This window comes from Oncorhynchus kisutch, linkage group LG19 (genome assembly GCF_002021735.2).
Source record: "Oncorhynchus kisutch isolate 150728-3 linkage group LG19, Okis_V2, whole genome shotgun sequence".
Lineage (NCBI taxonomy): Eukaryota > Metazoa > Chordata > Actinopteri > Salmoniformes > Salmonidae > Oncorhynchus > Oncorhynchus kisutch.
Genome location: NC_034192.2, coordinates 41,781,771 through 41,800,045, shown reverse-complemented (window position 1 = coordinate 41,800,045; position 18,275 = coordinate 41,781,771). Strand labels below are relative to the sequence as shown.

General features: G+C 41.3%; 1 protein-coding gene across 1 annotated transcript; it reads left to right on the top strand.

Annotated features, from left to right (window-relative positions):
* Positions 1–486: 486 nt before the first annotated feature.
* gpm6aa (glycoprotein M6Aa) lies at positions 487–17,224 on the top strand. Its single transcript, XM_020509178.2, has 7 exons — positions 487–950; positions 11,259–11,451; positions 11,821–11,977; positions 12,443–12,596; positions 12,768–12,844; positions 13,093–13,158; positions 14,702–17,224. The coding sequence occupies exons 1-7, from the start codon at positions 914–916 to the stop codon at positions 14,852–14,854; spliced, it is 837 nt and encodes a 278-aa protein (XP_020364767.1). The 5' UTR covers positions 487–913; the 3' UTR covers positions 14,855–17,224.
* Positions 17,225–18,275: the final 1,051 nt, after the last annotated feature.

Genomic DNA, 18,275 nt, shown 5'->3' with positions numbered 1-18,275 from the left:
TCCTGCTTGCTGTGACATCGTCTGTCACTCTTAAAGGGACAGGTTTTTCTTACAGGTGAGTAAAACAGAAATGCATAAAGAAGTGTGCCCTCCCAGGCCCACCCATGGCTGTGCCCCTGCCCAGTCATGTGAAATCCATAGATTACGGCCTAATGAATTTATTTCAATTGACTGATTTCCTTGTATGAACTGTAACTCAGTAAAATTGTTGAAATTGTTGCATGTTGCGTTTATATTTTTGTTCAGTATATATGATAAGGGTCCCATGACAAGTCCTTGTAATAAACAAATTGAACCTGGATGATTAATATGATTATGAGAATTCCCTTTTGGATTTCTGAAATATATATTTTTTCAGTTAAGGAGAAGGTTCACTTCATGCAGCAGAACATAGCCAAGGGGGCTGACAGGCTTAACCATTCTCTCTGAAAAAAGGGGTTATCCGGGTGGGCTGGGTGGGAGAGTGTTCAACACCTCTAAAGAAACACCCCTCCTCCTGTTCTCAGGGTAAGGGTATGTTTTCAAGGCTGAGCCGGTGTTTCTATCATTGCCTCTCTATGCTTTCTGTTTTCTGACCACCTGCGCCTTCCTGCAAACATACTTATTCCTGCATACTGAGACCACCCTTTTCCCTCCACCCCCTGTATTCTCCACTGTTGAGACCAGGTTTTCAGCACTTGCCAGAGTGGCTCGCGATGGACAGCGCTGTGAAGACGCACTGATCTCTCTCATAAATCAACGGCACGACTACTTGAATTAAATCTCTGCTGACAAGAGGTCTGAACACAGAGTAGAGAGTGAGAGATAGAGAAAGAGAGAGACTTCTGTGGACTATCCCTCAGCCGACAACACACACAGAAACAGAGTTCTGAGCTTTTGTCATATCAGTTGCTCTGCATCTAGAATAGCCCAGATGGAAGAAGATATGGACGAGGGGCAGACTCAGAAAGGTAAGGAAAGAGAAGTGTATTTTATATTCCAGTGGATGGATTGAGATTCCATTTGAGTGAAATCCTCCCCTAATTTATTTGTCTGTTGTCAGTGAAGTACTTATGCAGAAAGGTTTGAGAAAATATTTGGTTAATGATCTGGGTATAAAAAAGCATCTGTTTGGGTTGTTCCTTTGTCCATTGATTGTCTGCTTGACTAAAGTGTGTGTGTGTGGTGTGGGTGTTGTCTGCTGTCGAAACAGTCAGAGGGGTGTGACCTGCCTCTGTGAGCGTTGACTGTGAAAGCACAGGGAGGATTGTCTTTGTTCACGGGTGTCTCGGTAAGGCTCTCCCATGCCTGTCGAAATGGATCAGCGGAACATCGAAGACAAGAGACATCGAGCCAGTCCGCTTTCGCTAATAAAACCATTGTATTCCGACCATATGCATGTCTAGCTTTTGTATTCAAATCAAAGCGCTTTCATGCATTCAGCAGACATTTTTTTGACGCATGTGAAGATTCCTTTCTAGTGCATATGCATGCAGGGTATGTTGTTTGCATTGTGCAAAGGGGTTGCCATTTAAAATGCAAATTTACCCCTTCGCCATTGTTGAAGAAGTGTAGGCTTGAGGCGAAAATAGCAGTCTATAAATACATGATGTATAAATACATTGATGTTTACAAGCGGTTGGTTTGAATGAGCCTTCTTCCATATTAATTTAAATGCTCACTGGATGAATAAAAATGCTGTCGTTCTCTCCACTCTGAGGTGTATTTCTCCCCCTCAACTCCTCTTCCTCCTCCTTCCTTCCTTCCTTTCCCCCTTCTTCCCAGGTTCTGTGCATGTGACAGGGCTTCGTATGTCTGTGCTTCTTTTCTTCCCTCCTTCCTGAAAACCAGTGCTTCACAGGCATGAGTTGCCATGGCACTGGCCAAGTCTGGTCATTATCCCTGCAGCCACTCTGCTCTCTGTTCTGTTCCTGCAGATGACATTTTGGTATCCTGGACACACAGTTTACACAGTGTCTGTGTGCGTGTGTGTGTGTTTGTGTGAGTGTCATGGATGGTCACTCGTTAAAAAAAAACTATTTTTCTGCTGTCCCCATAGGACAAGCCCTTGAATAACCCTTGTTGATTCAAGGTAGAACCCTTTTGGTTCCAAGTAGAACAATTTTGGGTTCCATGTAAAAACCCTTTCCACAGCGGGTTCTACATGGAACCCAAAATTATTCTACCTGGAACCAGGGTAGGGTTCTGCTATGGGGACAGCTGAATAATTGCATGTACTACAAAGTGATAGGCCTTTATTGTCTGGTAAGATGTTATAACCAATGGTGGCTGCAATATAACATTGGATCAGGAATTCTGTTTTCACACTATGATCCATGATTCTTTGGCACTAAGATGTCTCCAACCTGTGGGATGACTGATGGGTATTGTACTCGCTCTCTCTGTGTGAATTCTTTATCCCGGAAGCCCTATCTGTCACATGATACAGTTGGCCATCTCCATCAATGTTCACCATACTGAATGAGACTAGCACCCAGACTGTGCATGCGTGTCTCGAGTACACCATGCCCATTCATTTGGGTGAAGGCCTTGTTAGTCTTTCTATAATACTTAGCCGAGCACTCTTTACACTACTAGCGCTGCGGCCCCACTGGCCCAAAGGTGGCTAACTGGCACATCTCTTCTCTATCAAATTTGTAAAGTTATAAATGAAACAGGGTGCTAAAGCAGCTTGGCTAAGTGCTGCTCCACATTAACACTCTTCTTCTTTAGTGCTTCCTCTCTGAATCAACACACTGACTGATGAACTTCAGTTGCCTGGTCCCTGGTTTAGCATGGTTCTACAACATGCTAAACCATAACAATGATCATGGGAGTCGGATACAGCACAAACAGGCCTGGGACCAGGCTACTGAAGTTCAGCTAGGGACACTTAGAAGTCTAGTGCTTGAAACAAGATGATTTGACCCTCCTGTTTCCAATTATGAAGTCTGAATGCATGCATAGTGTAAATGCCATGTAGTAGGTTGGCCTACATGCTTCTAGGCCTGCTACAGTATGTGCAGTGTGTCTTGCCCACTAGCAAATAATGGAATTTTGGTTAACTGTTGATATTTGGCATTTGGTTCCTCCATGCAAACCTTAGCCCTAAAACCACCCCCTAAACAGAAAAGGCATCAACCTCAAACAAACATCAAATTGCCCCAAAATGTTCCTGACATTTCAATTATTGACACAAGGAAAATACATTTCACTTTAGAAAGCTAGAGTAGCCATATTGAGAGGGACTTGAGTATGCTCTCGCAGTATTACCTTCGCAGTGAGGGAAAGGGAAAGGGAAAGTGGGACACATAGTTGTACAACTGAATGCATTCATCTGAAATGTGTCTTCCGCATTTAGTGAGGTAATGTGATTTATGTTATTCATCTTTTAATAACAGTAACAAAATCCTCAGTGCAGCCATAAATAAACCTATTATTTGGCAACGACCAAAATTATAACTATTTAATAATTATTCATAAACTACATATTATCTAATGATGATCTATAAACTACTTATAAAACCACAACCCGTCATAAACAGTACTTCTATGTAAAGTATTACCAAGTTATAGATTACACCTTACTGTTATATTAAGGGTTCTCTTGTCACTTGTCACTTGGTTGAGACAATTATTCACATGACCACTGTAAATCTACTGAGCTGAAAGGCTGGTTTAAGAGCACATGAAAGGGGAGATTTAACACCCTCTTGGGAGTTAGGCCAATGAATGACTTTGGGCCTCCGCCTTGAGGGCCTCTCAAATGGCTTTATATTGCTTATATTTAATGTTCAATGTGTTTTGTATGTTACCTTAGATGACAAATTCATTTCAGTTTTCATTTCCGTGTATTTGTGGAGATTATGTAAATAAAATTTAAAAAAAAGTTATGGTAACACTGCTCCTGTAGTATTATTTTTAGTCTGAGCTGAAGTCGTTGATCTTTAAAGTTGTCAGGCCACCTAGCTTTAACCATGCATTATATATAAATCTGAGCAACTCTCAGGGACGAGCAGCATCAAACGGTATGTGACCTCACTGTCATTCTGGGGTGACTGGTCACAAACTGACCCCCCACCTCAGAGAACCCCGAGTCCATGACATATTTAAGAGGACAAGCAGATGTAAGTGCTCTTTCTCTGGGCCATTCCTCCAGCAACTGTCCCCCTGTCACCTCCTATGAGGACATCCGTTATGTGTGGACCAGAGCTCTGTAGATCGTCTGTAGCCCTGTCCTGGCATTAGGGGCACCATGGACTAGCCAGGGGGCTACCGTGCAAAAATAATACAAATGGAATGCACATACTGTACAGAACATGACACTTTATGGTTATCAGACACAACATGACTGTACATGCAAATTTAAAACTGTGCATTTTATACCTCTCAGGGCTGCTTTGTAAATACTCAAAAGAACAATAAATACCTCCAAATAGTTTGCATCACATTTAGTTTCACCGTTAACAAAGTGTTACAAAATACCTTTGATCTTCTGTTATATTGCTACTAGTGTTACAGATCTATTTTGGCTGTCAAATGGAAGAGGCTAAGCTTTTTTAGCAACCAAAATCAACCAAATTGGATTCACATTCGTCCCATAGCCTGAGGTGTATTGCATTATGATAGTGTCCATACCATAGAGATCTTATAATTCACTAGAGTGGCCTTTGCAAAAGAATCGTGCCTCTTGGTCAGGAAAACTTTCATTCTAGAAACTGGAATTGGAATTCTTGGAATCTATCCAAGATTATTACAAAAAAAACATGAATTCAAGTAGGGAAGCCATAATACAGGTTTTCCATGTCTGTCATATATTCAATGTCATGTAATAAAAGATACAATTTGCAAGTGCGCGAGAAGGGGTAACACAACCCATTGATCAAATAAAAGTATACTATTTTACCTCATAAACTGGACATGTGTGTCAAGATGCAGCATAACAAATGTTGGGGGTGGGGGGGGTGGGGGGGGGGGGGGGGTATAGGGAAAGCGAACGCTGAAACACGTACTCTTCCGACATTCACAGACTGAAACATCCCCACTGCTTTGTGTAGGCTTATTTTCCCCTACTCCGCCTCCCATGGACGTCTCCAGGCCACCAGATCAAATGAACATTAGTAAATGTGAAAATGTGCCTTGTGTACACCACAAGCTATTCTAACCAGAAACTAATTCGCTTTTTCTCTTTGAATCTATCTCCTTCTCTCTCAATCTCTCCCTCTGTTTCCCTCCACCCCTTCTCCGTCTCTCGCTCCCCCCTTCCCTGTTTTAATGAAACTAATGCCACTATAGATCTTGTGATTGTGCGGCTGATACTATATGGATTATTTTCTGAATGATCCTTAGGAGTGCTGTTGTCTTCAAGATACATTATCAATGTTTTCTAAGAGGTGACCATTACATGATGGCAACCTCAACCTTTTAATGAGCCATTGTGTGCTGAGGGTGTGTGTGTGTGTGTGTGTGTGTCCCTTTTGCCTGTCGGACATGACGCTGACAGATGGGAGAGTGGTGACCGTGGTAGTGGGGAGGGGGCATGGGAGGGGCCTGTCCTTTCTCTTTGTGTTAGAGAGAGAGAGAGACGCCTTCTGTTGATTGGACTGGAGAGACATGTTTGGGGTCAGAGCCGAATTACAGACTTTACTTTTTGAAGAGGGGCTGTTTGTATGGAGTACAATTGAAGGTGGAGCTGGAGCCTGTCTCTTGATTCAGCCTTTATTGTCAGTTTAGAGATAATCCACATGTAGCCATGTTTTCACATACTGTACTGATTTCCAGTAATATTTAATGGCACCCTAATTTGAAGGTTTCATATGAATAAAGTTCAAGAACAAAGTGTGGTCATCATGAGATAAATATAATAGACAATGTCATTGTTGACCGTAAGCCACTTTTGGAGGAATGCTTTACTAATGCCAATCTGTAAAAACAACAGTTCATTTAACTTTTCTGTTATGCTTGTCTCCAAGAACAACTGTAGACTAGTCTCAGATCTGTTTGTGCTATCATGACAGCTCCTTGTCATCTTAGTCATGATGACACAAACAGACTGGTGCCCAGGCTATAAAAACTGGTCTTGTTGTTAAATACATTGCTAGAGAGAGTGAATGGTCCCTTTCACAACATATACCTAAACTGACACTGGGCCAGTTGATACCCAACAAGTTCTACAACACACTCAACCCTATTCCACTGTGAACATGATCAATTGGAATCCCGGTGGCAGCTCATTAAACAGGCAACTTTCTCATCCCAGGTAATGTAACAGTAAAGCAGCTGCCATGAATAATGGATGGAAGTGGCTGGCGCTGTGCTGTTACTGTGCTGCTGGTGCTAAATTATGGATCAAGCATCCAGTGGCTCTTTCAGTCAATTCACACTAGTTGTCATTTTCACTAGCATAGCGCCAACAGATTGAGTCACGAATCTCAAGTTCAATGTAAGTCTGTGAAAAGGCTGGTAATTAGACTTATGATGGGAGGAGTAGCTGTTGTTTTCCAGTGGAGAATTGTTGAACTTGTTAGAAAACCAATAGTGCCATGCAAATGTATGATTATAACCATATCTGGTTCCCAATGAATCCTTAAGACTTCATATGTATTGCATTAAATGGCAATATGGCCACCAGTACTACCGCCCAATGCCCTTGCAATGAAGAACCATGTGAGTTTTTAACAATTCTAATATTGTCAAATATTTCAATTTATCCCCAAAACTTTTTTATAGTGATTCATGAAGTCCACAAAACATTTTCAAAACACACCAGTGGCGGTCGGTGCAGTTTAACATGAGGGAGGAAGATCATTTTTTGAATCAGCATGGCCTTATTTCTATTACAGCATATTGGATGACTGTCCTTCATATTCCATTGACTCAGCTCAATGTGACATCGACAGGTTTAGATTACCACATGATACTCACATTTTCCCTATACCCATCATGAGGCCAATGAATGAAAGTTTATAACATAGGTGCACAGGTCTTGATAATTTTTTTATAATCAACGTTACAGACAGTAACGCATTCAATACCGCCTTGCACACTCTTGTCTGCATCTAGCTGATCTAGGGTGTTATCATTAGTTCAACAGTTACTAATGAGAGTTTCTACTGGACAAATTCAGGTATGTTTATCCCCGTTTTGTTCCGTTTGTTTCCGTTTTAAGAAAAGTTTTTCAACAGAATCGATGGAATGAATACACCTCTGATCACACGCAAACACAGTTCACTTTCATAGTAGCCACATACAAACAGCATGATCACTTTGCTTGTTGTATAATTCCTTCTTGCATCTACGCGCTATCCTCTTCTCACCTTTTCCCTTCGCTTGTGGATGTCAGTGCACAACACATCATCTGTCTGTGAACAGGCGAAAATAACCGCTAAACTCTACACACAGCCTACATCATTGTCACCATATTAGCTAACGTCATAGTCAACATAGCTAATAGAACCCGCTACAATCATGCAGTACAGTGTACAGTCAGCAAGAAGTTTAGTAGTTACACTTGTGGGCCAAGGTGGCAATAAATTAATAAAACCAAAAGCTTACCTTGACTTGGAAGAGTTCCGGTGTTGGACAGCCATAGCCAGCTAGCTAACATACGTGTCACGCCCTGACCTTAGAGAGCCTTTTTATTTCTCTATTTGGTTAGGTCAGGGTGTGATTTGGGTGTTCTAGTTTTCTAGTTTTCTATTTCTTTGTTGGCCGGGTAGGGTTCCCAATCAGAGGCATCTGTCTATCGTTGTCTCTGATTGGGAATCATACTTAGGCAGCCTGTTTTCCACCCTAGTTTGTGGGATCTTGTTTTTGCACAGTAGCTGTCTAGCCCTGCAGAACTTTACGTTTGTTTATCTTTTATTGTTTTGTCAGTGTTTCATTATTAAATTATCATGAACACTTTCCACGCTGCGCTTTGGTCTCATTCCGACGACGTACGTAACAATACGACCCCTCTCTGTTTGAGTCAGGTGTTTGAATAGGCTAAACAATCTAACTGCATTTGCTAGCTAAGTAAGTGAAAGTAAAAAAAATACAAGGAAATATAGCTATCTCTCTCGCTCGCTCTCTGGCTTCTCCTTCATTTTTTAAATGAAATTGTTCAAAGCTGTTCAACTATTGTCTTTCTCTCTCTTTGAGTCAACTACTCACCAGATGTTATGTACTGCAGTGCTAGCTAGCTGTAGCTTATGCTTTCAGTACTAGATTAATTCTCTGATCCTTTGATTGGGTGGACAACATGTCAGTTCATTCTTCATGAGTTCTGATAGGTTGGAGGACGTCCTACAAAAGTTGTCTCCTCGGTTTTGTATTGAAGTCAATGTACCCAGAGGAGGACGGAAACTAGCTGTCCTCCAGCTTTTTCCCATTCTTCTCTCTACAGATCCTCTCATGCTCTGTCAGGTTGGATGGGGAGCGTCGTTGCACAGCTTTTTTCAGGTCTTTCCAGAGATGTTTGATCAGGTTCAAATCCAGGCTCTGTCTCTGGGCCACTCAAAGACATTTGGAGACTTGTCCTGAAGCCACTCCTGCGTTGTCTTGGCTGTGTGCTTAGGGTCTTTGTCCTGTTGGAAGGTGAACCTTCACCCCCAGTCTGAGGTCCTGAGCGCTAAGAGTGCTCTAGTGCAGGTTTTCATCAAGGATCTTCCTGTACTTTGCTTCGTTCATATTTTCCTCGATCCTGGCTAGTCTCCCAGTCCCAGTCACATAGCAGCACCCACCCATAGCACGTGCTCCAGCAGGTATATTTCACTGGTCATCCCCAAAGCCAACTCCTCCTTTGGCCGCCTTTCCTTCCTGTTTTCTGCTGCCAATGACTGGAACGAATTGCAAAAATCACTGAAGCTGGAGTCTTATATCTCCCTCACTAACTTTAAGCATCATCTGTCAGAGCAGTTTACCAATCATTGCACCTGTACACAGCCCATCTGTAAATAGCCCACCCAACTACCTCATCCCCATATTGTTATATTTAACTTTTTCTCCTTTGCATCCCAGTATCTCTACTTGCAAATTTATCTTCTGCACATCTATCACTCAAATGTTAATTGCTAAATTGTAATTATTTCACCACTATGGCCTATTTATTGCCTTACCTCCCTAATACTACATCATTTACACACACTGTATATAGATTTTGTTTATCCCATGTGTAACTCTGTGTTGTTTGTGTCACACTGCTTTGCTTTATCTTGGCCAGGTCGCAGTTGTAAATGAGAACTTGTTCTCAACTGGCCTACCTGGTTAAATAAAGGTTAAATAAATAAAAAATATAGAGTTCCATGTAGCCATGGCTCTATGTAGTACTGTGCACCTTCCATAGTCTGTTCTTGACTTGGGAATTGGGAAGACACATTTAGTGGCATGTCTTGTGGGGTATGCGTGGGTGTCCAAGCTGTGTGCTAGTAGTTTAAACAGGCACATCTGTGCATTCAGCATGTCAGCACTTCTTACAAAAACAAGTAGTGATGTAGTCAATATCATAGCTGGGAATCGGGCTTGATGACGTGATGACACTGGCCTTGGATTACATCTGGAGATAGGCTAGGATGAGGAAAACGCATGATTTCACATGTGGAAAATCACATGATTTTGTGAAAATGTGAAATCATGTGAAAATGTGTTTTTGGAACACTTCACGTAATCAGATTTTTTCAAATGTATCGTTTCATGTTATGTTGCTTTATATGTTGTCACGTTATCACATTAACCTAACATAAGATCACATGTGATCCCATGTGTTTTTGGAACACTTAACATGTATTCACATGTGAAATTCATGTGTTTTTTCAATAAAGGATCCCCAACCTAGCAGGCTGAGGCAGAGGTAGATGGCTAGCTTACTTGCTATTCCAGTCACAATCTGTATAGAAACAGATGCAGAGCGTGGAGGAGGGAGGAGGAAGAGGGCTATTGCTTTCGCAATGCAGTGCAACGGAAAATAAACACGAGGCGTGATAGAGGAGATGGCAAATAAATGACTGCTTGGCTGCGATGAGGGAGATGTCATTGATTGGTATCTCTGAGAATTACAAATGAAATAGAGTCAGCTCGGTTTTTCAGACTTTTTTTTTGAATGGGGATCATGAGCGGGGATTGAATGTGGAAGAATTAATCAATGGTTCTAATGGTGATGTAGAGGCACTGGAGGAAATTCTCCAGTCGTATGAGCGTGAAATTAAATTTGTGCATTTCATTAGTGCTGCGCATTGATTTGGGGAGCATATTTCAGAGTGCACTAGGAGGAGAGGAAATACTATTTGACTCAATAACAGCTCATATCTGGCCATGAAAAAGAGTGGGGTTCACTAATGAAATTGGAATGCAAATGACATTAGTCTGAAAGTTGTGCATGAATGACATGCATTTTTAGAGTATGTTGGCATAGCATTCGTTAGGCTGAAGAATGAACTCACTGTCCAGACTGCTTCCCTCAAACACATACACAAACCCTAACATACAGTAACACATCCATGGGATTGTGATGCTGTTATAATATGGTCACAGCATTTTGTAGAAACACACCAATCCAGTCAAATACACCCGGACATCCCGCCCACAGACACTTAGACTGAGGCACAGTCTCACACACTCACACAGACAGACATACACACACACACTTCTCGTAACATGTTATTATTCACCCTGATCCCTGTCCGATGTGTGGCCAGACAGAGTGGATGCCCGGGACGCCTATGGGTCAGAGTTCACCTAGGGCTCAGGCTGAAAGGGTCAACCACACCAGGGCTCTGCTGGGTGGGTTAAACCTCTGTAGGGTTAAAGTTGGGTTCACCTCATTCCTCATACTAGAATATGTGTAGCAAAGAGGGGAGTCACTCTCTCACTGCTTCACCTTCGACTGCATTTAACCACCAGTGTGTAGAGGATGACCACTGTAGGTGAGGTACCATACGATACCATATTGTTCTTAGGTGAAGGCTGCTGTGTCAAAACCCTATGAAGTGTGCCACGCAATCACATAATATCCATTTTTAGAAACAGTTACCATGTTGATTATGGTACCTACTACTAGGATTGCTATGCACCTCATGCAACAACATCATTTTAGTGGTTGTGGTGTTGATATAAAGGCCTTGTACTGACCACAGCTTAGTCTGATTGATTCCTCTCAAGATATCTTCCAGCATTCTCAACCAGTACTCTCAATACAGTGTTTCTCCCTCTATTGTCCTGTGATTTAGTGTATATAGTGAACATTCCCTCCTGTCTTTCGTGAAGTCTGACCTTCTCTGTCTCTCTTCTCTCTGTGTGCTCAGGATGCCTGGAGTGCTGCATCAAATGCCTGGGTGGCATCCCATACCCGTCACTTATCGCGACCATCCTGTTGTACGCCGGGGTGGCACTGTTCTGTGGCTGTGGGCACGAGGCCCTCTCTGGGACCGTCACCATACTGCAGAACTACTTTGAGGTGGTCAGAGGACCCGTGGATTCCCTTGACGTGTTCACCATGTGAGCAGGCTACACACCAATGACCTAAACTGGAAACATTCAAGATACACTGTTGTGTATCACCTGAAAGTTACCCCTATACCTAGTAGCTCTCTGTACTTTAGAAGAACCTGCATTGCAGATGGGCTCGATAAGACCAACATTGTATCCTGGTGAAAGAACACTGTCTCGATTTAAAATGGGTTTGAAATTAGTCACTTGTATAGTTACTGTGTAAATACACTATTCAATGTAACTTGATAAGTTTGACCAGACAGAGTTACAGAGGATGTAGAAATGTGTTTTTAATGCACAATAACAATGAAACAACAATGTAATAACTGTACATTACAGTTGTTTTCACACACTTTTCACTTTTTTTCCATCTAGGATTGACATCATTAAGTATGTGATCTATGGCATCGCCTCGGCGTTCTTTGTCTATGGCATTCTGTTGATGGTGGAGGGCTTCTTTACCAGCGGAGCCATTAAGGACCTTTACGGAGACTTCAAGATCACCACCTGTGGACGTTGCGTCAGTGCTTGGGTAAGGGGTCATTAATCACTGAATGATGAGGTTTAGTGATCTTCAAGAGTAGCTTGTAACATTTTCTATGAACGACCTGTGTGTAATGCAATGGCCCTAAGGGACAAAGTAGCTTTTAAAATGGCAGTGCCATCAATCAAAATATTGTAGATAAAATGTAACTATGCTGTGTAAAAGGGCAGAATTTAGGCCTCTCTCCGAGTACCCCCATCCGTTCCACTTTCTATACCTGCACAACTGTTTCACATGGCCAATCATCAAGTTTATGTGGAATTAAGTGTGCTAGTACTGGAATAGATCAAAAAGTGGAATGTGGGGAGACATTTGGGAAACACTGATATAGACTCAGTCACAATAAATCCTGATGGGAAATACTAACAGCTCTTAATGTTATTCCTAATTCACTTGACGTGAGGTATACCTGGAATCTGGAATCTACTGAGTCTCCGCTATCCTATGTCTTAGTTCATCATGCTGACGTACATCTTCATGCTGGCTTGGCTCGGGGTGACTGCATTCACCTCCCTCCCCGTCTTCATCTACTTCAACATCTGGACCATTTGCCAAAACGCCACCATCCTGGAGGGAGTCACTCTGTGCCTGGACCCGCGCCAGTATGGTAAGGATTCATGATATACAGTAGTTGGGTTTACTGCTTCTCTGTGGGTAGTTTCAAACATATTACCCATGAATGTTGCATAGACATCTGTGGTATAGATATTCTGAGATAAATCAAAACGAATATGAAAATGTCGGAATGCCCTAATGAAATGTTCTCCTTTCTTTTCAGGTATTGTGCCAATTGGGGAGGGGAAGACTGTATGTACTGGATCTGACAAGTTTTACAAAATGTGTGAATCAAATGAGGTAGGTGATACAAATAACTTAACTACAAATACATCAAATGTGAATAACATATGTTTAATAAATGATGTGATACTTGGTTTCAAAGTTTCAAAGTTCAAAAGCTTTTGCAAAATGAACATTTCCGTGCAACATCTATGAAGGTTTTAAATAATGCATATAATGAAATGTGTGTGGGTCTTGTACAGGTTCACTAGGGTTTTTATGGGGAAGCCTGACTCATTTTCTCCTTTCCTTTGTCTTTGATACAGCTGGACATGACATTCCACCTGTTCGTTTGTTCCCTGGCTGGTGCTGGAGCTGCCGTCATTGCTATGGTGAGACACAAAAACCTATTACTTTTCTATCTCTGTTGATGTAGCTGATATTACAGCTTTGATTTATATCCATTTGAGGTCAATGGATATATGGACCATGTAATCTGTATATGAACGGCTGAGATCTGTGCAGGTCGCTGTCTCATATGACAAAATAGGAATCAGACATGTCAGTGATTTTTCCCCTGCACTAGTTTTATTTAACTAGTCCATAGGCAAACAAATTGTAATACAAGGTTCTGATTTGACGTGGCCATTTTGAAAATGACAGTAGTAGGTCAAATACAAATGGTAACGGTGGTAAACCAAATGTTGTGTTTTAATGGGCTCAGTTGATTTCTGTAGCTGAAATCTCTGTTTTGCTGCAAGTGTATGGGAATGGCTGGGGAGGCAGTATTTTGGCGCAGTGGAGAGACAAGGTTTTTCTTTGGCTCAGAGATGCTAGGCATTTCACAGGGTTGTCATGGAAACTGGGAGAAGAAAGGCCCGGAGCTTGTTGAAAACATCTCTCGGTAATTTGTGAGGAGCCATTTTCTAAGAAAGAGAATGTGGTCATCGTTAGTCAAAGATGATGGTGCAAATTTCAGTGAGACATTGCCTCCCATTTTAACAAAACAAATGGCTAGGAAACGGTGGTGGTACGCGACAGACACCCACCAACAGAAGGGCGGCAGTAAAAAAAGGAAACTACAATGTTAAAAAAGAATCAATGCATGTCTGACTTCTGTCTCATGCTGAACTGAAAAGGTGTTAATGCAGTAAAAAATGCATGGTCCTTCCATTTTATCTGATTATTTAACTGATTACTAAAACAAATGATTAATTATCAACATCAAATACGAGATGAGATGTTAAACAGAATGGATGCAGTGTTTTCACTATTCCAAGTCCTCGCAGCTGAGACTGCAGCTTATGTTGGAATCCTTAAGATACCAGTAATTTGGTCTGTGTGTAGATTCAAATCTATTAGCTTCTTATATTGATCTGATTCAGTGTGAAAGGTGTGGCAAAGTAACAACCACAGTCATTTAAGCAAAATACATTCACAATGGCTGTGCGTCTCCATGAGCCTTTTCTGCCATTGAAACCCTGGGTACTACTACGACTGCTTCTACTGTACTGCCGCCTGCTGGCATATCAGTGAAATACACCATTGTGAATTGAAAAATAAAAAATTCGAAATTTGAGACATTGTTTTTCAGCAGTAGAATACTTCATTTGACTCATTTTCCAGGTTTAATTAAAGCTGTGGGTCACAATCATAGCACTTTACATTTCTGCTGATGATGTCATGATGTGAAAATCCATAGAGATCCTATTAAATTACTAATATTCTAATTCCTCTTTCTATGTTCTCCATTAAGACAGTATCATGAAATCTGTAGTGATAATACAATATATAAATATGGTACACTTTCTTCCATTTCCTGACAGGCATTCATCTTTCCCTGATGGATGTCAGTGGAAAAGTGAAAGACCAATCATTTGTGGTGTGTTTGATTTTTCTCCCCGACTGAACATGTGGGTGACTCATCTCTGTTAGATCCACTACCTGATGGTGCTGTCAGCCAACTGGGCCTACGTGAAGGACGCGTGCAGGATGCAGAAGTACGAGGACACCAAGTCCAAGGAGGAGCAGGAGCTCCACGACATCCACTCCACCCGCTCCAAGGAGCGTCTCAACGCCTACACATAAGGCCAGCGTGACGCCTGGCCCTGCCACCCTGCCCCTCCATCTCCACCATCCCCTTTAAAGAGGGGGGTGGGTGGCGCCCGGGGGTCCTCGCCACCCCTAATGTCACTGGTGCGTCATATGACAAAGTGGTCCAGGGGACCCTCACAACCCCTCCAAATGGCATTTCAGATGATGAGCCCTATTACCTCTCTTATGGACTGTATTATGATTATGATGATGATTGTTAGTATTACCTGTAGTATTATGGCTTTTATAGTAGTTGGTAGTTCAGTACGTAGTCGAATTGGAAGTATCTAGCAGAAGTATTTTTCATTTACTTTTTTACTTTGGAGAATTTCTTTGGATTTTTTATGAGTTTGTAGTTTTATCAAGTGTCACATTTCCCTCCTTTTATAATTGATTTATATTCATTTTTTAGGTGGTCAATTAGGGCTTAAAGGGTTTCAAGCACATTTCTCATGATTGTGTTTCTGTATAGATCTCATTTTAAAGCACTATGTACATGGATGGGTGATCGGTGTTGAAGACTACAATATTTTCAATCACACAGGGGAACTTTTAAAGCTTCCGAAGCCTTTAAATACCAGTACTGCCAGGGATCTAAATAATAACTTTGAAGTGAAAAGCTTTTTTTTTCTACCTGCGGTTACACGATAGCATTACCAAATTATAATTATACAAAAACATGATTTACTAGATGTGCCAACCCACTGGGCACAGATGTCAATTAAATGTCTATTCCACATTGGTTCAATGTAATTTCATTGAAATGACGTGGAAACAAGATTGATTTAACCAGTGTGTGTCCAGTGGGAAGCCTGTTAAACAGGAAACACTTAGGTCATTATCAAAGAAGAAATTAGTTGCCAATATGATAAAAAATGGATTATTTTATTACAATATGAGGCATCTTGCCAATTTAAAGCTATGTATCTAAGGACTGTGAATGATTCCATCGTCTTCAATCATATGCCACACAAGCACACGGACACATGTTCTCATAACCCCATTTTTATTTCATAAAGTGTAACTTAATAAATACAAGTATGAAAGTTTTTGCAGATTTCTGCCCTGCATATATTGAGATATAAATGCATTCTTTGGTCCTATATGTTAAGCACTTCAAATTCAGGACAATTGATAAGAGAATAAAAATATGTTTCTGTGGTTTAATTCACTACGAATCCCTCAGTCTTTCAAAAATATTGATGCAAAAAAAAAGTATTTAATGTCAAATTGAACTTTTTGGTGGATTTATCAGTCTTAAGAAAAGTGTGTCACAGTAAGTTATTTTATTTATGACAGTAAAAGTTGGATTGTATTGCTTACACATCATTATGCCATAGGACTCCGAAGGTGGCCTACCATTTCATTGCCTGGCAATATTTGTTTTGTCAGTATTTCTAAGAGCTAGTTTTGTGCACTTATTTGGACATTTCTGTGCTCTCTCTAGGTGTAAGCGCATTGGTGTTCAACTCAGAGTTGGATAACTGTACTGTTAGGTAAAAACTGTGAATTTAGATGTTTTTTTGTGGCATGGACAATTTTGTTTAACACTTTGCCTGTCTTGCTGGGTCAACCTTTTGTTTACATGTGCAGTACTAAACCCCCCAATGGTAACAGCATTATGCTACTGATATTAGACGGTAGTGTTTGAGTTGTGTCTATTTAGTTTGTGATGAGCTTTCAACCATGTCTTGAACTGACTATTGTACCAACGTTGCTTATTCAGTAAATGACCTGACAATGTTTTCAGCTTTCTCCTCGTATTAGTCTTTTGTACTTTGACAAAGAATGCTTACTTATGTGATGATGCCCTCGAAGCCGGTTTTACTGGTGGTGTTATCAGAGGATATAGCTGTGTTTTCTGTTTGTCTGTTGCCAGTTCGTCTTGTTTGTCAAGCTTACCAGCGTTTGTCCTGTCAGCTCCTGTCTTTTAGCCGGTGTTATCGGAGGATGTATTGGCACGGGTGTTGTTAGGCCCGAGACGAAGTCGGCAAACCGTCCCAGAATATCCTCCAAACGCCGGCTTCAAGGGCATTATCACTTTTATACAACGGGTTACCAGACATATTCAACTTATGTTTGACATATTTTAATTAAAAAATATATTTGTATTCATTTATTCATACTATTTCACCCTTCCACAATATATAGTCCCGACACAAATCTAGGGTTGCTAGAGACGTGACCCAGTCGCTCACTTTTTCTTGTTCTGTATCTGTGGACCCAGTCGTTCGTTCTAAATGTTACATAGTAACATTGTCTTAATTGAATCTGTTTTGTACATACGTGTGCTAACAGTTGAAGTGGCTTTTCTGGCATGTAGGATCAAAATTTGCTTGCATAAATAAAAATCACTGTATTCCCTGTGAAACACTCCACAGTGTTCTTATTACAATAATTGTTCCTTTAAGTACAGTTTAGCAAGTATTTTCATTTCCAATGACCAAATGGGTTGGGGTAAGAGTTAGGGTTACTGCAGTAAGTACAATGTAACATTCAGTAATTACAAACAGAAAATAGTGTGTACAGGTAACTGCCAAAATAAAAGAAACACTTGAGTAAATGAGGGATACTATCAGGAATCAAGGTAAGACCCAAGTGCAGACTGTGTGAAGTAACTATGTTTATTGTAACCACAGGGGCAGGCAAACGACAGGTCAAGGCAGGCAGGGGTCGATAATCCAGAGCAGAGGCCAAGGTACAGGATGGCATGAAGGCTCAGGTTCAGGTCAGGCAGAGGTCGGTAATCCAGAGATGGAGCAAAGGTACAGGACGGCAGGCAGGGTCAGAGACAGGCAGTGGTCAGGCAGGCGGGTACAGGATCAGAACAGGCAAAGGTCAAAACCAGAAGGACGAGAAAAAGAGAGGCTGGGAAAAGACAGGAGCTGACAGGACAAACGCTGGTAAGCTTGACAAACAAGACAAACTGGCAACAGACAAACATAAAACACCGGTATAAGTACACAGGGTATAATGGGGAAGATGGGTGACACCTGGAGGGCTGTGGAGACAAGCACAAAGACAAGTAAAACAGATCAGGGCGTGACAGGATACAACGTCTATTGAAAGCATGGCTTCCAACTTGTGTGGTTCTTGAGTTAATTAAACAATTTATATCCCATCAGGCTTAGTGTCATGTATAAAATGTCCAGTTGCCCATTATTCCTGCTACCATGGCTAGAAGAAGAGATGTGTGTGTGTGTCAGTTACCAGATCTCAACCCAATTGAATGCTTATGGGAGATTCTGGAGCAGCACCTGAGACAAAACACCACATGATGGAATTTCACATGGACCAACGGTGTCACATCCCTCCAATAGACTTCTAGATACATGTACAATCTGGTGGTCCAATGACCTAAAAAAGGCACTTTATGTTGGGGTTTCCTTTATTTGGCATTTACCTGTATATGGGC

Excerpts from the sequence above, each read along its gene's own strand:
- gpm6aa (XM_020509178.2), top strand. The coding sequence starts at position 914 with ATGGAAGAAGATATGGACGAGGGGCAGACTCAGAAAG. Across the intron at positions 951-11,258 it reads CGAGGGGCAGACTCAGAAAG|GATGCCTGGAGTGCTGCATC; the intron begins GTAAGGAAAGAG and ends CTGTGTGCTCAG. Across the intron at positions 11,452-11,820 it reads TCCCTTGACGTGTTCACCAT|GATTGACATCATTAAGTATG; the intron begins GTGAGCAGGCTA and ends TTTTCCATCTAG.